This window comes from Symphalangus syndactylus, chromosome 22, assembly GCF_028878055.3.
Source record: "Symphalangus syndactylus isolate Jambi chromosome 22, NHGRI_mSymSyn1-v2.1_pri, whole genome shotgun sequence".
Taxonomy (NCBI): Eukaryota; Metazoa; Chordata; class Mammalia; order Primates; family Hylobatidae; genus Symphalangus; species Symphalangus syndactylus.
This window is the reverse complement of record NC_072444.2, coordinates 40,067,514-40,093,368: the sequence shown is the minus strand read 5'-3', so window position 1 is coordinate 40,093,368 and position 25,855 is coordinate 40,067,514. Positions and strand designations below refer to the sequence as shown.

At 39.3% G+C, this 25,855-nt stretch overlaps 1 protein-coding gene and 1 non-coding gene across 2 annotated transcripts; both read left to right on the top strand.

Annotated features, from left to right (window-relative positions):
• The first annotated feature begins 1,772 nt into the window (after nucleotides 1-1,772).
• Nucleotides 1,773-25,456, top strand: LOC129472151 (putative POTE ankyrin domain family member M). The gene is made up of 10 exons (XM_063631134.1): nucleotides 1,773-2,471; nucleotides 7,087-7,201; nucleotides 7,362-7,535; nucleotides 10,291-10,397; nucleotides 14,318-14,388; nucleotides 20,054-20,124; nucleotides 21,801-21,845; nucleotides 22,193-22,377; nucleotides 23,386-23,509; nucleotides 25,010-25,456. Exons 1-10 carry the CDS (start codon nucleotides 1,846-1,848, stop codon nucleotides 25,454-25,456), a joined length of 1,965 nt encoding a protein of 654 aa, XP_063487204.1. The 5' UTR covers nucleotides 1,773-1,845.
• Nucleotides 13,091-13,197, top strand: LOC129472821 (U6 spliceosomal RNA). The gene has a single exon (XR_008654092.1). It is a non-coding gene; the product is annotated as a U6 spliceosomal RNA (small nuclear RNA).
• Nucleotides 25,457-25,855: the final 399 nt, after the last annotated feature.

The following is a 25,855-nucleotide window of genomic DNA, read 5'->3' as shown; positions in this document are numbered from 1 at the left end:
ACAAAATAGTACTTTTTTTTTTTTTTTTTTGCACTTGTGATTGGCTTCCCCTCTACTTCTTTTGGTAAGAGCAGGTTGGTGTCCAGGCTCAGAATCCATTTTTCCTCCCACACCAAAGCACCTGTGGTTTGGGTGAAGCAGCCTGGCTGCGTAAAGCTTCGCAGCAGAAGGGTCCCGGTAGGATGGTCGAGGTGGTCCAGCTGAGAGGCCAGCACCAGGGAGGCTCAGTGTCCTGTTCCCAGGATCTGCACATGGGGTTGCCTTTCTGCATCTCCCCATCAGTGGTAGGTGCTCCTCCAAGCCCCCTCTTGCTGGCTTGGACACAACTTCCTGACCTTGACCCTATTGCATGCCAGTGGAGCAGAGCCCCCCAGGCCAGAAGCCCCACAGGTGTTGGCCCTGGCTTGGACAGGCAGGGGGCACCGGGACAGGAGCTGACTGCGATCCTGTGGCCCCAAATGCCTCCTCGCTGATGGCCTCGTGTTCTGGGTGTGGAGCAAAGAGGAGCAGGTGTCGAAGGCACCTCAGGCAGGCGCTGGGCTCTGGCGTCTTGTGCTCCATGATTTTTTTTTATTATACTTTAATTTTTAGGGTACATGTGCACAACGTGCAGGTTTGTTACATATGTATACATGTGCCGTGTTGCTGTGCTGCACCCATTAACTCGTCATTTAGCATTAGGTATATCTCCTAATGCTATCCCTCCCCCCACCTCACAACAGGCTCCGGTGTGTGATGTTCCCCTTCCTGTGTCCGTGTGTTCTCATTGTTCAGTTCCCACCTATGAGTGAGAACATGCTCCGTGATTTTGAGGCCATTTGTAGCCAGCTCTGCCAGCCTGAGCTCCGAGCTGCAGCAGCTGCCACGCACAACAGCACCGCCAGGAGTGTCCTGGGGGCTTTCTTCAGAGGAGGCTGTCAGCATCCTCAAGTTCCAGCCGCTTAGCCCCAGTCCTGCTTCAAGAATTTTTTTTTTCCACCGGAGGCTTCTCAATGGCTGGAAAGCTCGGCTGACTCCCACGAAGTTTGCCAGGAACACTAAGCTGTCAGTGACATTTGTGGCGCCAAGACTTAACGTGGGTTGCACGCATCGGCCACTGTCTGTGCCACGTGCACTGACGCCACCTGAGATGTGCACCGCGCACGCCGCACGCGCACGCCGCACGCGCACGCCGCACGCGCACGCCGCACGCGCACGCCGCACGCGCACGCCGCACGCGCACGCCGCACGCGCACGCCGCACGCGCGGCAGCGGCTTGGCTGGCTTGTAATGGTTTGCACGCGCACGCCACGTGCGCATAACGGTTTGGCTGGCGTGTAATTGCACGCGCATGCCACACGTGTGTAACGGCCGGCCTGGAACGGCTTGCACGCGCACGCTGCACGTGCGTAACGGTTTGGCTGGCGTGTAACTGCACGCGCATGCCGCATGCGCGTAACGGCTTGGCTGGCCTGTAGCGGCTTGGCTTGGCTTCGCTTTGCGTTGGTCGCTTGGATTGACCTTTCCTCCTTGGATTGACGGTTTCTCCTTGGGTTGACGTTTCCTCTCTCGCGTTTTTTTACTGGGCTTGACGTTTTCTCTGCTGGGTTTGGCATTCCCTTGGGTGGGCCGGGTGTTTTCTTGGGGGGGGGTGGCCCTTCCTGGGGTGGGCGTGGGGTCACCCTGGGTGGGTGTGGGTTTTCCCTGAGTGGGGTGGGCTGGCCTCCCTTGCTGGGGTTGGCAGGTTTTGGCTGGGATTGACTTTTCAAACAGATTGGAAACCCGGAGTTACCTGCTAGTTGGTGAAACTGGTTGGTAGACGCGATCTGCTCGCTACCACTGGTCTCTCCTGGCTGTTAAAAGCAGATGGTGGCTGAGGTTGGTTCAATGCCGGCTGCCTCCTCTATGAAGAAGCCATTTGGTCTCAGAAGCAAGATGGGCAAGTGGTGCTGCCACTGCTTCCCCTGCTGCAGGGGGAGAGGCAAGAGCAACGTGAGCACTTCTGGAGACCACGACGACTCTGCTATGAAGACGCTCAGAAGCAAGATGGGCAAGTGGTGCTGCCATTGCTTCCCCTGCTGCAGGGGGAGAGGCAAGAGCAACGTGGGCGCTTCTGGAGACCGCGATGACTCCGCTGTGAAGACACTCAGAAGCAACGTGGGCGCTTCTGGAGACCACGATGACTCCGCTGTGAAGACGCTCAGAAGCAACGTGGGCGCTGCTGGAGACCACGATGACTCCGCTGTGAAGACGCTCAGAAGCAACGTGGGCGCTTCTGGAGACCACGATGACTCCGCTGTGAAGACGCTCAGAAGCAACGTGGGCGCTTGGGAAGACTACGATGACAGCGCCTTCATGGAGCCCGGGTACCACGTCCATCGAGAAGATCTGGACAAGCTCCACAGAGCTGCCTGGTGGGGTAAAGTCCCCAGAAAGGATCTCATCGTCATGCTTAGGGACACTGATGTGAACAAGAAGGACAAGCAAAAGAGGTAACCAGGCCCGGGCTGGGAGGAGGTGGGACGTGGGGGGATGATGGGGACATACCCTCCTGGCGGGGGAGGAGGGGGACCTGGCTTTCTCGCCTCCGCAGGCCTCACACCACACTGGATGTGGAAACCTCAGAGAGGTCAGGGCCCAGGCCCCTTTATGAGCTGCAACGGAAAAACAAAACTTTGGCCGATTTCCAATCAAATTATAATTTTCATCATAGAACACTAATAGACTGTTTTAAAGTGATTTAACTCGCAAAATTGTTTATGCAGCAGATTATTTTTAATCTACAGATTTTAAAACACTGTTCTATACGTTATAGAAAAGTGTATATTGAGAACTAAGAATGAAGCCCCATAACACATCAACTTCAGGGCTAAATATTCTTCAAATAAAATCCAGTATGGGTTTTATATAAATGTACACTATGTAAATATGTTCTTTACTGAGGAACCTTAGAAGGAAACTGAAATGGGAAGATGGTTCCTGTGCTCGAATAGGAAGATCGAATTTTCTTAAGATGTGAGCTTTTTGGCTGGGTGGGGTGGCTCATGCCTGTAATCCCAGCACTTTGCGAGGCCTAGGCAGGCGGACCATGAGGTCAGGAGATCGAGACCATCCTGGCTAACGTGGTGAAACCCTGTCTCTACTAAAAAATATTAAAAAAATTAGCTAGGTGCGGTGGCAGGTGCCTGCAGTCCCAGCTACTCAGGAGGCTGAAGCAGGAGAATGGCGTGAACCTGGGAGGCGGAGCTTGCAGTGAGCCAAGATAGCGCCACTGCACTCCAGCCTGGGAGACAGAGCGAGACTCCGTCTCAAAAAAAAAAAAAAAAAAAAAAAAAATGTGAGCTCTTTCTATTTATCACTTTTACCTAAGCCAAATAAAAATAGCAGTTTTAGCGTTTTTAAATTACACATGCTGTTTTTTATTATTGTGATAAATTTTTTTGTAACAATGATAAAAGGCTTGCTTTTCCAGATACCAAATGTGCATGTTATTTATTTCCACAAATTGTTTACTAACGGCTGAAAAGACATCAATGAATAAAACAGAATAGGAAATTTAGAAATACCCAAATATATGTAAGAATTTAGCACTTGATAATGGTGATGTTTTTTATTGTTTAAAAAAGATGGATTGTTCCTAATTCATTTTTGGAGAAAACTAGCTAGATGTTTATATCACAAAAATAAAGAGTATAGATTAAAAATTTTAAATATATGAAAAGAGAAACATACCAGAAGAAAACACAAATGCCTATTTATATATTTTTTTGATGGAGTCTCACTCTGTTGCCCAGGCTGGAGTGCAGTGGTGCGATCTTGGCTCACTGCAGCCTCTGCCTCCTAGGTTCAAGCAATTCTCTGCTTCAGCCTACTGAGTGGCTGGGATTACAGGCACCTGCCACCACGCCTGGCTAATTGTTTTGTATTTTTAGTAGAGATGGGGTTTCACCATCTTGGCCAGGCTGGTCTTGAACTCCTGTCCTCGTGATCCACCCATCTTGGCCTCCCGAAGTGCTGGGGTTACAGGCGTGAGCCACTGTGCCTGGCCTATATATGCAGATATAATAAAATAGGCACATTTTAAAATTGGGCAAAGTACTTTTTTGCATATCTACCAGTGAGCTATGCGCATAGGAAAAGATAGCGTTCCTGGTAGAAGAAGGAATTAAGTTAGAAGAGGAATGAAATACTGTTTTCTATTTAAGTTAGAGGAGGAATGAAAGGCCGGGTGCAGTGGCTTACGCCTGTTATCCCAGCACTTTAGGAGGCTGAGGCAGGTGGATCCTGAAGTCAGGAGTTTGAGACCAGCCTGGCCAGTGTGGTGAACTCCCATCTCTACTAAAAATACAAAAAATTAGCTGGGCATGGTGGCACACACCTGTAATCTCAGCTACTCAGGAGGCTGAAGCAAGAGAATTGCTTGAACCAGGGAGGTAGAGGTTGCAGTGAGCTGAGATCATGCCACTACATTCAAGCATGGGTGACAGAGTGAGACTCCATCCCCCCCCCAAAAAAAAAAAAAAGAAATACTGTTTTCTATCCACAAAGTTTGTGAGGATGAAGAACAGTGGTACTTATATAGTTGTTTAAAGTTTAAATTGCTGCAGGTTTTCAAACAGACACTTTAGTGGTAAGAACCACATTTTAAAAAGGTTATGCTTTTTACTCATCAATTCCATTATACTGAAATATCTTTACCAAATAGATGTCTGTTTTTCTTAGTATTGCTTAAAATAGCAGTGTATTTAGAAGAACCCATATAAAGATTTCATGAACAAATTTCAGTGCATCCATAGGATGGAATAATATGTAACTATTGAGGATGTCAGTAGATACAGAGCTTTGTCGACATGCAAAGATGTACTTTGCTATATGAAGTGAGGAAAAAACCAGTTTGTTACACATATACACGAACAGAATCTGCTCTTGTGTTAGCTGAAAATATGTAGAAAATATAATCAAACTTGTTTCTGGGGATTTGTAAGTGAAGTTTTTCCCTTTCTCTTATCTGTGATTTCTGCAGTGAACATCTGAAGTTTTAGTTAAGGTTCATTAGTAATGAAATAATCCTTGGGAAGAGAAGGAATATGCTTCTTGCGTAGATGCAAATAATTTCTCACATTCTATTATTTATTTTTATTTCTGTGGTTAGCTATCTTCTGTGAACTTTTACCCTCTTCAGAAGTAAAGGGATTGTGTTTACCTGTTCCTGTAGATTTTATTGTATATACATTTTATTACATAATTACCTTTTCAGTATATATAGATTAACATGTAAAAAGTATGAATTAATCATTTTACTTGAGTTATATATTTACGAAAATTAAGATAGCAAATATAAAAGATTATTACTATTGCACATGTATTGCCCTACTCTACAGGAGTTTTCTTTAAAAATATTGAACTCCCAAGCTGTGTTCTTCCATTTTTTCAATCCATTTAGTCATCAGACATAAGCCAGACACCTATTATGGGGCAGGCATATTCTACTATCTCTCAGGATCCTTCCATCTTTGAAAACTTCATGTTTACTTGCTAGGCTTAAGCAAGCTGAGAGATTTAAAATTGGGGCATTAGGACTTAATCTCAATTGAAGCTTTTCCTCCCTCCTTTCAAACAGAAGCATTTCCGAAGGTAGAAAATAGTAAAAGGCAACCCTTAACTGCCCTTTTGAAAATTTATAAGTCTTGGGTAAAGACTGTTTTAGTTGTTTTAAGTACTAAAATGTGGTACGTAAACAGCATGGAATACTATGAAGCCATGAAAGAAGGAACGAGAGCATGTCCTTTGCAGGGACATGGATGGTGTTGAAAGCCATTATCCTTAGCAAACTAACATAGGAAGAGAAAACCCAATACTGCATGTTCTCACTTATAGGTGGGAGCTACATGATGAGAACACGCAGATACCTAGAGGGAAGCAACACACACTGGGGACTATCAGAGGGTGGAGGGTGGGAGGAGGGAAAGAAGCAGGAAATAGAACAAACGGGTACTGGGCTTAACACCTGGGTAATGAAATAGTCTGTACAACCAACCCCCTTGGTGCACGTTTACCTATGTAACAAACCTGCATATCCTGCACATGTACCCCTGAATGTAAGAGTTGAAAAAAGCTCCACAAATAGTTTCATAAATCCTTTTTAAAAAGAGAAAATTTATAACAGTCTTAAATCCTAATATGAATCATTGGAAATATCCGATGTACATACATTGTATAAATCTAAGTATTGAAAAAAATAAGCCCATGCTATGCATTTCAATTCCAAGTTTTCTTTGGCTTAAAGTTTATTGAAAACCAAAGTAAAAGTTGGTTTATTTTAGAAATTTGTTGTTTTCACCTCAGCTCTCTTATTCCATAGTACTTAAAAACTAAAATTTATCTAAATGCTGGTCATCTGAGTGGAACCGCCCCAGACCTGTTATAACATATTCTACTTAATGTAAGGCACCAGGGATTGTATGATGCCCCATTATTTTATATCTCAATAAGAGAATTATTTGAATGCCGCCAATTATAGTAAATCATGAATTGTAGGTGGTATTTCAGTGGAGACAACATGGAGACAATGATCATCTTAGAATCACTAAAATACAATGTTACCTGCAATATTTAAAACATACCTGAAAGTGTAGGTATAATTGTATCATCTCACTTAATTCTTTAGTGGTATTAGTAAAAATTATAATATCTAACAATTATTGAACTGTTGTTAGGAACTATTCTATATCTTTTGTGCAGAGTCTCATTTAAGAATTACGGTGGTTTCCTGTGAGAAAGCTACTATTTTCATTCCTATTTTATTGACGAGGAAACTGAGACCCCAAAAGGCTAAGCAACAGCCAGGAAGTGACAGAGCTTCAAGTAGGATTCCAGCCCAAGTTGAATGTCATCCAAGGGCTATGCTCTTTGTATTCATATAGGCTGCTCTTTCATTAATACAGCGAGTAATGAGAGATAATAGTGTGGTTTTCTCATGGGAAAGTTAAATGTTTGTTTTAAAGGCAGAGTAATAGCGGAGTATTCAGTGTTTGCAATTACGTAAATCATTGATACGGCTGTAGCTGGTGCACTACAATTTCCTAAAAAGTCTTCTCACTCTCATAGGACTGCTCTACATCTGGCCTCTGCCAGTGGGAATTCAGAAGTAGTAAAACTCCTGCTGGACAGACGATGTGAACTTAATGTCCTTGACGACAAAAAGAGGACAGCTCTGACAAAGGTATGCAGTAGCCAACTATATCAGCGTGAGGTGGGTTTGATTTCAATACATAGCATAAAAATGAGTTTTCTCCTTTAAATATAAGTAGTTGGTGAAAGCTGTGGAATGTTTATTTTGAATTCCTAGGATTTGTAATTTGTTTTTGGTCTAATACTGACAGGCCGTACAATGCCAGGAAGATGAATGTGCATTAATGTTGCTGGAACATGGCACTGATCCAACTATTCCAGATGAGTATGGAAATACCAGTCTGCACTATGCTATCTACAATGAAGATAAATTAATGGCCAAAGCACTGCTCTTATACGGTGCTGATATCGAATCAAGAAACGAGGTATAGATCTACCAATTTTATCTTCAAAATACTGAAATGCATTCATTTTAACATTGACCTGTGTACGGGCCAGTTTTCCGTATTTGGAAGCTCAAGCATAACCTGAATGAAAATATTTTGAAATGAACTAATTATCTAAGATTTTATTTTAAATATTGTAACTTTCAAAGAAGCATTAGAGGGTACAGTTTTTTTTAATGCATTTGTGGTAAATACTTTTTTTGAAAACACTGAATTTATAAAAGGTAATACTTACTATTTTTCAATTTTTCCCTCCTAGGATTTTTTCCCCCTAATGAATGTAAAATGGCAAAATTTGCCCTGAAATAGGTTTTACATGAAAACTCCAAGAAAACTTAAACATGTTTCAGTGAATAGAGATCCTGCTCCTTTGGCAAGTTCCTAAAAAGCAGTAATAGAGACGAGGTGATGCACCTCTCAGTGGCAAGGCTTCAGATATTTCTGATTGCTCATGAGGCAGAAGTGGAAAGGGAAAAAGAGCAATCCGAAATATCAGGGCCAATTTGGAAATTAGGTAATAGAGGGAAAAGACCATGAAGAGGTTGTGTGTGTGTGTGTTGTTGTTGTTGATTCATTTGTTTCCTTTGTATGGTGAGACAAAGTTCTCTTCAATTTTAGAGAATGACAGTTTTCAGTTTGGGAGAGGGAGTTAGTGGGTTGTAAACTGCCTAGAGATCAATTTTAGGAGGCCTCTGAGGAACCAGATTGGCAGTGAATAGGTGTAATGTAAGGGGAAACCCTTGAGCAGAGGGAATATCAAGTAATTAACTGACTTAGTATCCTATTCTGGTAGAAATGGCCAATTAGAGTCTCAGCTCTGCTTTCAAATCTAGAGTGTCTGGATGAGAAGGTGGAAGATAAATAAGTAACAAGATCAAGTTGGGTTTTGAGTTGACTAGACCCTGCTCTTCTCTTACCGGGAACAATCATGTGGTGTTTTCAGCAAATGGGTCTCTCTCCTCCTCCTTACTCTTTTTGGCCAAATCTTCAAATGAGAAAGGGAATTGGTCATGTGGGTGAGAAATGAGACTGAAGTAATTGTCTATTACACTAGCTTTCAGCTAGAATTGTGCATCCCAGTAACCTGAGGAAAATGTTTAAATAATCAACAAGTCTAGGCTTTTTCCTGAAGATTTTGATACAGTAAGTCTAATAAAGCCTGGATATGTATATTTGAAAATGTTTCCTTGAAGCCAGGCATGGTGGTGCATGGCTGTAGTCCCAGTTGCTAGGGAGGCTGAGGTGGGAGGATCGCTTCAGCTCAGGAGTTCGAGTCTAGCCTGGTCAACATAATGAGACCAACAACAACGACAACAACAACAATAACAACAATTTTCTCAAAATCTGGATACACTCCTGCTTAAGAAGCACTGAATACAGAAATGTAATATGTAAATTCTTATATCTCAGAAACTTAAGGTGGCTCTAGAAGAGTTGGAGTTGGATATGTGCTGATTTCTTTAAATCTTTCCTTTCCAGTAACGTTAATCTGACTTTTTTTTTTTTTTTTTGAGATGGGGTCTCACTCTGTTTCCCAGGCTGGAGCGCGGTGGTGCAATCACAGCTCACTGCAGCCTCGACCTCCCCAAGCTCAGATGGCCCTCCAACTTCAGTTTTTTTTTTAGTAGAGATGAGGTTTTTGCCATGTTTCTCAGGCTGGTCTTGAACTCCTGGGCTCAAGCGGTTCACCCGCCTCAGCCTCCCAAAATGCTAGGATTACAGGTGTGAGCCACCATTCCTGGCCTAGTCTGTCTTTTATCTCTGTGGTTGAGACATTAAAACGAATTATTGGTAGTATCTATCAGGTTACAGAATAATACATTTTCCTTTCTACCATCAGTTATTCACTGCCATTCAGAAAGTCTTTAGAAATTTGCTGTGAGTAGTCTTTCAGTAAGTAGAGGATGGCCCTCTCAGCATTTTGTGTCTCTTTGTTCAGTCACTGAAGTGCTTAGGTCAGTAAGTCGTTAAGAGCAGAGTTTTCTCAATTAGAATTATAGCAAATTCTAAACCATTTTTTGCCAATTGAAGTTGTATTATGGACTATCCAGTGCGTCTCAAGTATGTAGAGCTTTGGCATAATCGGCAGTTTTAAACACTTAAAACCATGGAGTTACTAAGAATACAGATAGGAATTCTGTTAATTTAGTTTCAGTAGTCCTATGAACTGATGATTTAGTTAACAATCTGGGAAAATTAAATACAGATAGATTTTAAATAAATAAATGTTGGAAAATTTTTTCAAATGGGCAGTATGAGTTTTAATAGCAATTTTTTTTGCATGTTGGAGGTTGAACTTTCGGTAAAACATGAAACTAAAGAAATATTTTACATGCAAATTCTTGCTTTATACACAATTTGTCTTAGGGTTGAGGATATACAGACAAAAGATACAGCCCCTGCCCTCAAGAAGCTCTTTGTTTAGATGGGAAAAATATTATCATCCAATAATGCCATACCAAATGCTGGGTTAGAAGTAAAGAGTCTTGGAAGCAGTAAATGTTTAAAGTGAGTTTTTGAGTTGATTAGAGTTAACGTGGTGAGGCAGAGAAGGGGTGTTTCCAAGGGAAGGAGCAGTGTGTGGGAAAGCACAGAAGAGTGAGAAGGAAGCGACTACAATTTATTTACTTTCTATGCATGTAAGTCCATAAGATCTTATATGAAGTTTCTACTTCAGTTGAGGAATATGTACTTTTTTGAATTACATAAGTTTTTGCTTTATATCGTTTTGCAGCTTGGCCTCACACCACTGTTACTTGGTGTACATGAACAAAAACAGCAAGTGGTGAAATTTTTAATCAAGAAAAAAGCTAATTTAAATGCACTGGATATATATGGAAGGTATAGTTCTTTCTTTTAATCTGTGTGTTCTAGATAGCAGTCACTCAAGTCATAAATATTAAATTAATAAGATTATACTTACTGGGATATAGTGATCAGTATGAACACAAATCAGTTAGGTAGAAAAACAGTTATTTGAACTGGGCAACATAAAGAACAGTTTTAGTAGGATTCATCTTTTATTATATTGACTGATGTTATTTGTTATGTGACATTTTTGGTTACATGATCTTATGTTAGCTAAAGGGATTTCATATTAATATTATGAAGTTTGAACTTTAACTTTCAGTTAAAGTTATGAGTCAGTATTGAACTTCTTAACGCTTTCTAATAGTTTTTAACCCCTGTGTCTTACATGCTTTTCCACTAAATACGCTGTATTAAACATAAATAGGGGTAGAAAATCCTTTTGTCTTCTCAATGACTTTGCCTTACGTTGCTTTCTTTGAAGAATATTGTTAGCTTATCCCTACATGACAATTAATTGCTGTTCCCACATACTGTGGGTTCAACAGCTTTTTTCCTTTTTTATTTCCAGTGTATTTTGATGTTTTTATTTTTAACTGGTATGGAGAGAGGGAGTGAAGATAGTTTTAAGTGGATACACTTTTCCTTTAATGAAGGGAAGCCGTAGGTGGGTGATAAAGAGAAAAGAGCTAGACTTTGGATTCACACAATACTGGGTTGAATTCCTAACTTTCTTACTTCCTAGGTGTGTGACCTTGGGAACGTTATTTACCACCAAATATGTTGTCATGTATGAAAAATAGGAGAATATATCCTTCAAAGTTGGCTGTGCATAAGAAAGAAAGATATATGTGGCATTTAATTCAGTGCCTAGCACATGCTTATTGGCATCATTAACTGAAACTCCTGTGACTACTATTCTTACCATTATTATTAATCTTACTGCTTTCAGCATGCAGAGAGCTCTTATTTATTTTACCCCCTAGCTGATTTTCTATTACAGCATATCAGTCTAGGGAAGCTGTGACAAAATCTTCACTTAAATCTTTGTTCACTTCAGATAAGTGGCCCTAACATTGTTTCTTGCCCGTCAAAGGACTTTAAATTAGTAGCTTCTGCTATGCAATACCCCACTGAGATAAGAAGGGTTTGTTTTGTCCCCTCCTGTTAACCTTGGTGGTATTTTACAAAGATGAACACTTGAGCACTGAAGATGCTTATGTCTTTTAGTGCATGTAAATGTTTGATTCTGCACAGACAGGCAAGAAGTTAAATTGGTAACGTATATGAAGTTAGCTTTTAAAATAACTTTACTACAGTTCCTATCTCTGTCATTTTAGAACTGCTCTCATACTTGCTGTATGTTGTGGATCAGCAAGTATAGTCAGCCTTCTACTTGAGCAAAGTATTGATGTATCTTCTCAAGATCTATTTGGACAGACGGCCAGAGAGTATGCTGTTTCTAGTCATCATAATGTGTAAGTGTTTACATTAAAAGGCTAGTTAATGTTAAATTGAGGTTTAAAATAATTATAACAGTTGCATCTTACATATCAAGTGAGATGTCATAGTTTGGTTCAGGTAGTTTTAGAGTGGCAGTGAGTTAGTCCCCTGCATCAGCCAGAAATCAGACAAAAAGCAAGACAAGTTAGAAGTACCAATGGGTGCAGGATTCTTTATGTCAAGACTTTTAAGACCTTTATCCTTAGAGATCCCAACATTGTTCATTTCATCCAAGTGTAACACCTATGCATGGGATAAAAAATAGTGTCACATCTTTGATTTTTCTGATTAGTTATTTGGGCCTGGAAATGTCCGGTTTATCAGAAAGTCTTGTACTGTCTTCTGGGGACTATGTCCTATATACTCCTTGAATTTTTCAGGAACCGAAGGGGTTCACTAAATCCAAGGAAGACAGTCCCTTTTATCAAGTCAGGAGGAGGAGAAAAAAAAATGGACATTGCAATCGTTCTGTTGTTTCCATTGATTCTGTTGCTGCATTGTTGCCACTCAAACTGGTCCTGCTGCCTTAAGATGAATTGGTAGATTCAGGTCCCTCAAGTCTTCATGGCGAGTCATACAGTGACTTTGAAGTACAACGTTTTATAGTTCCCATACCCATGCTTATATGCTCAGCCATTGTTCCCAAAGCACCAGCCCCCTGCTCTGGCCACTGGGCATCCTGACTTTATAAACTACACACAAAGTGAGCAAATTGGCCCTTCCCCCCATATTCAGAACCTAATGTGGAACCCACATCTTAGCCAAGAATTAGCTGAGACCTTCATGGTAAGAGATCCTTTGAGGCCGTTGTTGGTCTTTTCTCTAGCAGGTATTGGGTGGGCTTGTTCTAAAGGGTCAGAGGGGTTCAAATAATGTGGCAGAAAGAGATCAGTGTTTGTTTCTTCTTCTTTGCTACCAGATCTGTACTGTGAGGCACCTTTATAGCCTGTATAGAACCTTGGGCAGTAGAAAATCCCATATGAACCTTCCCTTGAGCAGTGGCTCCCAGCTGTGGTTGGCCCCTTGAGTGATCTGATTTACATGATAATGAAAATCGTCCAAGCTACTTCCATCTCTAGCTCAAGATTTTAAAATATTTTCAAATTCTAGCTCACAGGAAGCCATTGAAGAGAATTCTCAGAATCTCAAGTAGGTTAGTTGGACTTAACAGAGCCAAGCCTTGTCCATGACTCATCACTAATCATGTGTAAGAGTAGGGCTTTGTGCTTGCTTCGGCGGCACATATCCTAAAATTGGAACAATACAGAGAAGGTTAGCATGGCTTCTGCATAAGGAGGCAGCACAAATCTTTGAAGCATTCCATATTTTGTGCAGTCACTAGAAGGTCATTTGACTATTTGCTGACTAGCTCTAAGGAAACAGTGTGAATCAAAGCAAAATGGGTGCCACCAAAATATTGAAATTGTGATTTGCACTGCAAAAATAGTCATGTAAGATGGTCTATGAGATGACTTTGAGCTGAATAACGTGTTCGGTGCAAAATACATTGTTAGTATGTATGTCGAAAATTACACAATATCAACTTGCAACTTCTTCATGGAAACTAAAAAAAATAAAAGTAGACTTTTGGTCTCCCATGTCAGCTGGAATTGAACATCAGTATAAAGCATTATCCTCACAAACATCTGCTGGCTGAGAGTTTGAGTCTGTAGAGAAGGATTGTTGGTCCAAACCAGGTCTTAACATCCATTGGTTTTTCTGCCCTTGGTGTGATTGATCAACTCCGTAATAGTGGACAATCACATTATCTACTTTAATGAGATATATATGAATAAATTTAGTTACAAACTATGACATAGTTGAGATGCCCTGAATTATAAGCCATAAGGAGTAGGACAACTAAGAGGCAAAATTAGGACTCAATAACATTTTCTGAAAACTACAACATTTGCATATTAGAACCTATGAACAAAATACGCATTGGGTTTTATTTGGGATTCCAAGATAATTTTAGTCATAAAGTTTAGGAAGAGATTATTCCATTGCTTTACTATTTCTCTCAGCATTTAAAAAATGTTATCTCCTTAAATCTTTATAACAACCTAGGGAAATAAGGCAGCAAAGTCCTCACTTTGTTGAAAAAGACATTGAGCCTAAGAGAAGCAAGTTGTCCAAGAACAAATAGCTGTTCATTATGGAGCTAGGACTTATGCAGAGTTGGGACACTTTTTATTATGTCATGCTAATGCAACCTAATTTACTGGGTCACATGCCCTCGATTTATGAGTATTTCAGCCTACATTTTTTTCTTCTTTAATTAGAAGCTTAAAGAGAAGTTTGCAGAATGTACTCATAAGTGGATGGGATAATACTGTTAAGTTCTGATATTCTGATATTGTTTGAAATACTCTTAAGAATTTTACATTTGGTAAGTATTTTTTATATCAGTATTAAGATAGTAATTTGGTTTATTATATTTTTATACATAGAATTTGCCAGTTACTTTCTGACTACAAAGAAAAACAGATGCTAAAAGCTTCTTCTGAAAACAGCAATCCAGGTAAGACTTGTGACAGTGAATTACTTTAGGTCAGTTGTCCCCAACCTTTTTGGCACCAGGGACCGGTTTTGTGGAAGACAATCTTTCCATGGGCTGGGGAAAGGTGGGGATGGTTTCAGCATTATTCAATCATGTTACATTTATTGTGCTACTTTATATTATTATTACATTGTAATATATAATGAAATAATTATAAAACTTACCATAATGTAGAATCCGTGGAAGCTCTGAGCTTATTTTTCTGCAACTAGATGGTCTCATCTGGGGGCAAAGTGAGACAGTGACAGATCATCAGGCATTAGATTCTCATACGAAGCACACAACCTAGATCCCTCAGATGGGCAGTTCACAACAGAGTTCATGCTCCAATGAGTATCTAATATTATCACTGATCTGACTGGAGGCAGAGTTCAGGTGGTAATAGGAGCCATGGGGTGTGGCTGTAAGTACAGGTGAAGCTTCCCTGGCTTGCCTACTGCTCACCTCCTCCTGTGTGGTGTGGTTCATAATAGTCCATGGACTGTTACGAGTCTGTGGCCTGGGAGTTGAAGACCCCTGCTCTGGGTGGTTCTACCATAGATAAAAAAGTAAAAGTAAGGAATTTTTGATCACAAAAGAACACTGAAGCACAAGTCATGTTACATATGCTTGTCCCAATAAGGTCTCACTATTACTGACTTCATTCCTCCTCATTTGAAATTGGAAAGAGATATATTTACTTTGTTGGTACAAGATGTGTTTTACCTGCTGGTTAATTGTCATGATAACGGTAATTTTGTTAGAACAAGATGCTCTGCTACCATTTGCCAAAAGATTGTCATAATATATATACAAATTGCCCAACTCTAGGCTTAGCAGATTATAATAAAAGTAGAAAAATGTTTCACACTAACAAAAATGCTAGTATGCTACCTGGTTGTGGACACCTAATACATTGTATAGTCTAAACTGTATGAGGACACCTTTAATTTAGCCATCTATTTATCAAAGAGCTTCTGTAAGTTAGGTTTTATAAGTTGCAGGAGACAAAGATGGAATAGATGTAGTTTTGATCTTTAAGGTGCTCGTAGTGGAGCTGTCTCCATTTCTGTGCTTTTTCAACAGAATTTACAAAGAAAACATTTCTATTTATGTTTTCACTTGTCCGCTTAACAAATAACTATCAAATGTCTTTTAGATACTAACCATTTTTCTGATGCTAAAGAACACAAACAAAAATACAGACAGGAGCTTTTTATTATCATTGTCATTTTCATTATTTTACTACTTTATTCAGTGCTTACTGTGTGCTAGATGCCCACTGGAAGCTTATAATTATGATTTATTATATATTGATTATGTGCCAGACATATGTAATGAGGAATGAAAATTTTGGAAAAAAGTAGGTATGATTTAAGGTAATCATGCAGAGAAAGAAGAATTTTTCTAGGTAAAGAAGCAGAAGAATAATGTTTGGCAGAAGGAACATGCAGCAAGGTTGTGTGTTTGCCAGAAGGAACATCTAATGAGATTGCCTGTTTGGCAGGAAGAGCAGCAAGTGCAAAAGACAAGATGCTTGAGTGAACTTTGCAGGGTTTCTGAGCAATTCACTTTTGCTAGTACCAAAAGTGTGAGATACGAGAGGTTGGGAATGAGGTGAATATTTAGCTAAGGCAAGTTTATGATAGACTTTTTAATACTATAGAAATGAGTAGGTCTTATCCTGTGGGCCATGGGAAGTTTACCAGGTAGAATGCTTTGGACTGCAAATACTAGATGAGCAGTGGCTAAAACAGTAGGAACCAGAGTTGTTTTGTTTGTTCATTGATATCCTAGGGATCCCACTTGTCCCTCTTTCAGCTGTGCTGTTGGCAGTGTTTTATTCACGTCTCCTTTCGTGGTTGGCTAATCCGCAGCAGCTCCAAACATCTTGTTCTCCCAACACAACATCGCGAGGGCTGCTTTTCTTCACATGTGTCTTTTAAACAGGGAGAAAACTTAGAAGCATGCAAGGGGCTTCCTGTAGCATTTCATTGGCTGGGTCACACCGCATGCTCATTCCCAAACCAGGCACTGGGAAGGCAAATACCTGATTAGCTTAGAATAAACATTTCTCTTTCTGAGGCTGAGGAGGGGGATTGGGATAATAAATATCCCAATAGACTTGTGTTTCTTCTGCAAGAAAGGATAAGGCATGGCTATTGATAGGGAGCCAACAGTGTGTGCTGCAGGGGCTCATTGGAGAAATTTGAGCAGGGGAGTCACAAGATTAAATTTGAGTATTAAGGCATTCTGGTTATGGTGTAAAACGGGTTAGCAAGCTTTTTCTGTAAAGGACCAGGTGGGAAATATTTTAGACTATGTGGTCTCTGTCATATCTGCTTAACCCTGCTGTTGTCTGCTTTGTAGCGTGAAATCGTGATTATACGTAAGCAAACAGGCATGACTGAGCTCCTATCAAACTTTATTTACAAAGGCATAAGGCAGATTGGATTTGGTCTGTAACCTATAGTTTGCTGGGATTGATGTAAAGAAACCAGGAGACAAAGGAAGCTTTTGCAGTAGTCAGCTGTAGTTTCCATGTCACACATCCTTGGACTAGTATCAATGTATTATAAGGCTTTCACCCATCCATGGTGAAATAAATAACGTTAGGAATCTCAGTTACTCATTTTAATGTGTTGGCCCTTGTTATGCCTTTTTCATTTGTTTGGCTTAATTTTTTTTTCATGTAAGAAATAACATTAATAGTTGCGGTTTTCTTTTAAATAAAAGCCATTTTATAAATGTTTATGTTCCCAGTGGCAGTGGGAATGCAAAACGGAGGCAGAAGAGAGGTATAGTCAATATGATTTAGTGATAATTGAATGAGAAAGGCTTGGGGGACAGAGAGAAATCTCAGATGATATACAGGTTTCCAGGTTGTACACCAGTATTTAACCTGGACGTGAGGAAGGAGTAGGAAATTTTCTGGTGAATACAGAAGAGCAAAGAGCAGCAGGTCAGCAGGAATGACTAATGTTTTTCTATGCATGTTTAATGGAATATTCGTGTAGGATATTTTGAGTAGGTAATTGGATAATCAGCATTTATAATTTGCATCCTACTAGTTTGACTCTCAGCAATAAGACTTGTCAAAGATCCGAGAATCTGAAAGTTGATGATAAATGTCCATGTGTATCACCATCCGTGACCGAAAGTCAGCATCCACAGAACACAGAATTGGGACGGATGAACTTAATAGATAAAGATGCATATCATGGCTGTTCCTCTTAGGGAATGATACTCTCCATGACCTGTGTGAGTCACAGCTGCCAGAAAAGAAAGAGCAAGGAGCGTATGAAGGAAGCACAGCAAATTCAGTCCTAGAGTGCCCTGCTTGACTTCACGTCATAGTTCTGACTTCTAAAAAATCATTTTCTGCAAAACCTGCTTTGTGTTTTTCCCTCTTGCAGCCTGCAGCTAAACAGAATCCCTTTAGCAGGGCATTTTTGTGTTCTTCCTTTAAACAAGGCAACATATAAATAATTAAAAGAAGTAAGAGAAAGAGGGTTTTTTGTATGGGATAGTATTTAATGTAAACTTGAGAGTGAGTACCAGGATTATACTTAGAATTTATGGACTGGATGGGAAGACTGGATAGAAATCTAAAGATTGCTGACTCAAACACAATGTGGTTTCTTTGCTGTATTGTCACAGCTCTGAATTCACAACTCTTAGTTGTATTCATATGCACTATAACTTTACAAAGCATCTTCCCAAACCAAATATTTACTGATTTATTATAATTTGTATGACTTCATTATAGAATTGACTTTCATGAGAATTATTGAGAATTTGCTACGTAGTATCATCTCAGCTGTGTCCACATGAGCTATCTGTCACCTTGTCTTAATGAATAATTGTTCACTAGGAATATTGGTTTTGGCATTTAAAGTGATCTATATCTAATGCAGATAAGGTCCAGGGACCACTCTTGAACATTAACGTCTGGGCATCTTAAAATTATACATAAGGCTTTCATAATCTGATTTCTGCCCCACTCTCCATCTTTAGCCCTTTTCCCTGTGTGCCCTTTCTCTGGCATTACTGAGCTGCTGGTAATGTCCTACTCACTCATCCTTCTATTGTAGGCAAATACTTTCACTCTTTCAGGCCTCGCTCCCGCTCTTGCTGCTGCCTGGCATGCTGTCACCCTTTCCTGCTGTCTACCCCTTTTAATCTGGCTAGCCTCAATATTTAAGTCTCTTCTTAGGCATGTGTTCTAGAAAAGCCATCCCTGACATGCTTTATTTTCATTCTTTTTAGACCGTAACGCCTAGTATGTATTTAGCAGGACTCAATAAAAAATTTCTGAGTAAAGCAAAGACTGTTTTTACAAAGATGATGTGTAAGACTCTCCCCTGCAGTCTTGGAGCAGAGGGGACAGACATGTGGAGGAATAATGCACAGTTTAGGGGGTAAAGATGCAGTAGAAAAATCAGTAAAGTACTAAGGCAGCCTCAAGGAAGGAGGTACCTGTTCATTTGGGGAAAGACATGCAGAATCAAGGAAGACTTCACATAGGATTATTTCAAAAGATCAAAATAAGGCCAGGTGTGGTGGCTCACACCTGTAATCCCAGCACTTTGGAGGCCGAGGCAGGCGGATCATGAGGTCAGGAGGTCGAGACCATCCTGTCCAGTGGTGAAACCCCATCTGTACAAAAAATACAAAAATTAGCTGGGTGTGGTGGTGCTTGCCTGTAATCACAGCTACTCAGGAGACTGAGGCAGGAGAATCGCTTGAACCAGGGAGTGGGAGGTTGCAGTGAGCTGATTGCACCACTGCATTCCAGCCTGGCGACAGAGCAAGACCCTGGCTCATTAAAAAAAAAAAATAAAATAAAAAGAAAATAAATTTGTCAGAATAGTGGAGGGAAACATTTTAGATATTAGGAAGATGTTGTACAGTAATAAAGGTGTCAGCAGTGATTTTGGAAATCATTTATAAGGTACTATTAGGAAGTGGAGAACAATATACTGTGTCACCTTATATGTTTCTTTTTTAATTTTTATTTATTTATTTTTATTTTTATTATTTATTTATTTTTTTTTTTTTTTGAGACGCAGTCTCACTCTGTCACCCAGGCTGGAGTGCGGTGGCGCAATCTCGGCTCACTGCAAGCTCCGCCTCCCGGGTTCACGCCATTCTCCTGCCTCAGCCTCCCAAGTAGCTGGGACTACAGGCACCCACCACCATGCCTGGGTAATTTTTTTTTTTGTATTTTTAGTGGAGACGGGGTTTCACCGTGGTCTCGATCTCCTGACCTCGTGATCCGCCCACCTCAGCCTCCCAAAGTGCTGGGATTACAAGCATGAGCCACCGTGCCCGGCCTCACCTTATATGTTTCTACTGTATTTTAAAGCTGTGTTTATGGTGGTTTTGTTCATTGATGTTGGGTGGATGAATTTATGAGGGAATTTTTGACATGTTTGTGTGTCTTCAAACTGCTGATATCTGGTGTCTCCCCAAGTGATTTTTTGAAGTTTTTGAGAATTATTTTATAAATGACAATTTCATGAAAGATTAAATGCTCAATTTATGAAATAAAATGAAATGTTGTCTTAAATCTGTTTTTAAAAGGCAATAGTTTTTAACTGTTCTAAGTGGTTGATTTTAACTTATTATATGGATTTTTCAACAGAACAAGACTTAAAGCTGCCATCCGGGGAAGAGTCACAAAGGCTTAAAGGAAGTCAAAATGGCCAGCCAGAGGCATGGAAACTTTTAAATTTAAACTTTTGGTTTAACCTTTTTTTTTTTTTTTGCCTTAACAATATTAGATAGTCCAAATGAAATTACCTTTCAGACTAGGCTTTGATAATCAATAGATTCTTTTTTTAAGAATCTTTTGGCCAGGTGCGGTGGCTCACGCTTGTAATCCCAGCACTTTGAGAGGCCGAGGCGGGCAGATCACGAGGTCAGGAGATTGAGACCATCCTGGCTAACACGGTGAAACCCTGTCTCTACTAAAAATACAAAAACTTAGCTGGGCATGGTGGCCGGTGCCTGCAGTCCGAGCTACTCGGGAGGCTGAGGCAGGAGAACGGCATGAACCCGGGAGGTGGAGCTTGCAGTGAGCTGAGATCCGCCACTACACTCCAGCCTGGGCGACAGAGCAAGACTCCATCTCAAAAAAAATAAAAAAAGAATATTTTAATAGATTCTTAAAATTTATCGTAATAAAATCAGCAACCTTATTAACAGAAGAATCAATAGATTCTAATTTAATATTTGATATTTAACTTGAACATAACCCACTATAAAATTTAAAATACTCTTATTTTCAAGCATTCTTATTTGCCTTCTTGATTAGCTTACAGCTAATCTTTCCTTTTGGAATAGAGGCAAAAACAAATTTCAGAACTTTGTTCTTTTATTTTTACAACACCATAACATGATAAAGTAACATCGATTATTGAATCATATTATTAAGCAATAGGAATTATGAACAATGTAACACTGATGGTCCCTGAGCTGGATTCATGGTTAAAGAGTAATCATGGCCAGTGATTGAAAATCTGCAGTTTTATATTGTCAGTCACTGATACCAAGGTTAAAGATATATTCTGCCTTGTGGTCTCTTGTTGACCTCAGCGTTTCTGTTCAGGGAGGGAACCAGGTCATAAAAGCAACCGAACTGCCTTTTACAAGAATCTTATCTTGCTGAATGGGACCTTTGGTGTTAGTGCACAAACACAATAACATTCTAATTTCTTTCAGTTGCAGAAAATCAGTACAGATTAAAATTTTTTATCTACTGTCATTAGTACACATTAGAATATATTAGAACTGGGCTTAAGCAGATAATCTGGATACATAACACTATCACATTACAGTATATAATTTCAATTAAAATTTGAGAATTTGTATTTCTTTCTGTTTGGTGTTGATTTCGGCTCCTAATAGTTTAAAGGGTGCCTACAATCCAGTTAGGAATCTTTTAGAAAAGCACTTCAGTGCACTGTAGGGGCTCACTAGTTAGGGTTTTGTGAGGTAAACTCTTTTCAAGTGAGGAAGATTTTGCAACACTACAAATCTTCTGCTGATTCATTTTTGGTAGATTTAAGTCATAACAAATTAAGTTTAGTCCAAACAAATGGTGACCAAGTTAAGTTTGCTGGTTCATGTTTTTCTTCTCCCTTTGTCTAAGGTGAATTATTTTTCACATGTTAGAAGCCAGTGATGTGGCAGTAGCTAAACATAGATTAAAAAGTTAATTCTTAATTTTAATTATTATTTATTTTAAATTTAATTTTAATTATTTTCTGATTTTTATTGTCCATACTTGATTACTTAAGAATAAAATTATTTTAAAAACATGTGCTCCAAAAGAGGAGACATCACAGAAATACAACAAGCAAATTAACCTACTGTTTTTGCATCTGCAGAAAATGTCTCAAGAACCAGAAATAAATAAGGATGGTGATAGAGAGGTATACCTTCATATTCAAATGTTTCTGTTGAACTAGATTTTTACGTTATGTTGTTTAACAAAGTGTAGTAAATGTAGGCATACATGATCCTATCATGTAAGTAGCATAAATCATCAGTGAAAAATTTAATACTTAACTCAGAATTCTGTACATTGAATTTTAAAGAGATACAAACCCTAGAGATATTCTTTCATTTTTATGGAATAATCCCGAATGGTGCCATAAAATGCTAGGTAATGCCACTTTAGGAGCTTTGGACCAATCATTTTACCTTTCTCGGTTTTAGTCTGATTATCAATAGATAATGTGGCTAAAGTAGGTAATTTCTTATTCTGTGTATTTTCCAGCTAGAAAATTTCATGGCTATCGAAGAAGGAATGAAGAAGCACGGAAGTATTCATGTGGGATTCCCGGAAAACCTGACTCATGGTGCGGCTGCTGGCAATGGTGATGATGGATTAATTCCTCCAAGGAAGAGCAGAACACCTGAAAGCCAGCAATTTCCTGACACTGAGAATGAAGAGTATCACAGGTGAGCCTATGGCAGCATTGAACAGGAGGTAACTATGTGCTGTCAAACTAATCCTAATTTGGGTAATATTCATGATGAACAAATTTTATACTTTTACTAGGATATTCAGCCCTTGCCTATTAATCAGAAAAATGAAAATCAGCAAACAATGAATTACCTTTTTTTCCAGTCATTAATTTATTTGAAAAATAACCAGTATTGGCAAATGTGAGGGAAAAGGCATTTTCTTTTCAGTGAACTTTTATTTTAGCTTCGGGGTACATGTGCAGGTTTATTATATAGGTAAACTGTATCATGGAGCTTTGGGGCACAGATTATTTCATCAGCCACATAATAAACAAAATACTCGAAAGGTAGTTTTTTGGTCGTCTCCCTCCTGCCACACTCCGCCCTCAAGTAGGCCTTAGTGTCTGTTTTTCTCCTCTTTGTGTCCATGATTTCTCATGTTTAGTTCCCACTAAAGAGTAAGAATATGTGGCATTTGATTTTCTGTTCCTGCATTAGTTTGCTTAGGGTAATGGCCTCCAGCTCCATCCGTGTTGCTGCAAAGGAAATGGTTTCATTGAAAAAGACATATCATACACTGTTGGTAAATACATTTTGAACATTAATTTAGTAGCATATTCACACACACACCAAGATGGGACCATCTAGTTGCAGGAAAACAAGCTCAGGGCTCCCACTGATTCTACATTTTGGTGAGTTATATAATTATTTCATTATATATTAACAATAATAGAAATAAAGTGCACAATGAATGTAATGTACTTGAATCATCCTGGAACCATCCCCCACCTCAGGTTCTTGGAAAAATCATCTTCCACAAAAGCAGTCCCTGGTGCCAGCATGGTTGGGGACATCTGGTTAACAGATGTGAGACCCCTTTGCCTTGTCTTGGAATAATGTGCAGATATACATTGTGTGAATGACATCTGATGGTGCCATCTTGCCCTGTAGATCCTTTTAGTGACACCTCCAGTATTTCATGAAAATTAAAATTTCTTCTAGTGACGAACAAAATGATATTCAGAAACGACTTTCTGAAGAACAGAACACTGGAATATTACAAGATGAGATTCTGATTCATAAAGAAAAGCAGAAAGAAGTGGCTGAAAAGAAAATGAATTCTGAGGTATTTTTTTAGTTATTTTCAAATGTTTTTATACGTGTATATATTTTTAAAAAACTACGTATTTTGGAAATGTAAAGGATTTTTAAGTCATATATATGTGTGTATGTATTCTATATATCCTTCGTCATATATCTGTATGTGTACATACAGGATGAAGCCATGTTCTTAATTCAGCTCCATTTGCCTGCAACAGTCAAGTAGTGACCTGCACAATGGCCTCAGTCCAAAGGAGAAGCAGTTGATATTTTCATAAGAATTGATGATCTTTCCATATCAAAAATAAGTTTTGCTACGAAAAACACATTTTCTAGTTTTTGGACATCAGTTTTTTAAAAAATGTTAATAGAGAAGTCAATTGATTATTTTCACTGATAGGAAAGTAGGAAATGTATAGCTGGGTCAGAGGCCACGTGGTGGATGTCATTATCCTTCCTTTCGCGGAGAGGAACAGTTTGCTCCAAGTAGTTTCTCATTTCAATGTAAAGAGGCTTGAAAACAATGACATGCCATGATACACATTTAGTGATCATTTATTGATAAGTATTTTGTTCCTAGAGAAATAGTATATTTCCCCTATTTCACACTTACTACTGTTTCCAACATTATAAAGAGGAAATGAAAGTTATTGCAATGGCAAATAATCTCATGATTTCTAAGAAAATCTTTATAAGTTGTATTTACCATTCGTATTTTGAAACAATAGGCTTCTTTTGTATTTATATATTTACACCACAGAAGTAACTGTGGTTTTGTGGAGCATCACTAGAAGTAGCATCAGAAGACCTGGGGAAAATCCTGCATCGTTTATATATTTTTTGATCTCTCCTTTTAAGAATCGTTATCTTAAATGAGTTCAGTATTGTATGTAGAAGTGCAATGCTTAGATACAGATGTGTACAGTGTAGAAGGGTACAGTGCTTAGATTTAACAGTTATAAATAAATGTAATTCTTATAACAGTATAAAAATATTAGAAATGTAGAATATCGGTAAAACGTTCTTCAGTAAAAGAAACTTAAAGAACTTTGAGAAATTGCTTCTGTCCAAATATATATGCATAGCTAAGGCTCTTAGGATGGTGTGGTTGATAGGTTAGATATCAGAGTGTAAAGCTAATCTTAAAAATATAGTCAAAGGTATCAATCTGATATTTTATTCCTCTGGGTTTTTTGTAACTCAGAGAAAGGCTTTTTAAATTCTGAGATTCTTAAAAATCCTCTAGTGATTTATTTTTCATAGTCTTTAAATAAATATTTAAACTTTTAGGAATTCAGGAGCAGATTCCTAAAAGTTTAAATATGTGTTTAAAGACTATGAAAAATAAATCACTAGAGGAATTTACACTCTTTTAGGTTTGAAGTTTTGTCCAATTTTTTTCCAGTTAAATATCCACTTTGGGGATTCTTTCATTATACAAATACCCGTTATTTTTTAATTTCAGAAGAAATCATGATATGTCAATCTATTGAGTGCTAACTAAAAGTTCCCTTTGTTTACTTAGCTTTCTCTTCGTTATAAGAAAGAAAAAGACCTCTTGCATGAACATAGTAGGTTGCAGGAAGAAATTGCCATGCTAAGACTGAAGCTAGACATAATGAAACATCAGAGCCAGCTAAGAGAAGAGAAATATTTGGAGGAAATTGAAAGTGTGAGAAAAAAGACTGATAATCTTTTAAAGGCTCTACAATTGAGTGAGCTCATCATGGATGATGATACTGCCGTGCTCGTCATTGACAACGGCTCTGACGTGTGCAAGGCCGGCTTTGCGGGCGACGATGCCCCCCGGGCTGTCTTCCCTTCCATCGTGGGGCACTCCAGGCACCAGGGCATGATGGGGGGCATGCGTCAGAAGGAGTCCTATGTGGTCAACGAGGCCCAGAGCAAGCATCCTGACCCTGAAGTACCCCATGGAGCAAGGCATCATCGCCAACTGGGACGACTGGGCTAAAAGCCACTCGTCCAGTGGAGAGTGGCCCAGTCCTCTCCCGAGTTCACACAGAGGAGGTGATAGCATTGCTTTCGTGCAAATTACGTAATGCAAAATTTTTTGAATCTTCGCCTTAATACTTTTTAATTTTGTTTTATTTTGAACGATCAGCCTTCGTGGCTCCCCTTTTTTGTACCCCAACTTGGGGTGTATGAAGGCTTGGATAAAAGTGCATACCTTAAAAAAATTGAATGAGGAAGCACAGTATTTCAGTACAGTGGACAGCTTAGCAGGTTGACAACTGAGAATAAAATTCTGAGTTCTGAACTGGACAATGTAAGACACAACAAGGAAACACTGGAAATGGAAATTCAGTTACGTCATTGTAGACTGGCTACTGCTGTACATGATTGTGACCAA

Excerpts from the sequence above, each read along its gene's own strand:
- LOC129472151 (XM_063631134.1), top strand. The coding sequence starts at position 1,846 with ATGGTGGCTGAGGTTGGTTCAATGCCGGCTGCCTCCTCTATGAAGAAG. Across the intron at positions 7,202-7,361 it reads AGAGGACAGCTCTGACAAAG|GCCGTACAATGCCAGGAAGA; the intron begins GTATGCAGTAGC and ends TAATACTGACAG. Across the intron at positions 20,125-21,800 it reads GTCAAAATGGCCAGCCAGAG|AAAATGTCTCAAGAACCAGA; the intron begins GCATGGAAACTT and ends TTGCATCTGCAG.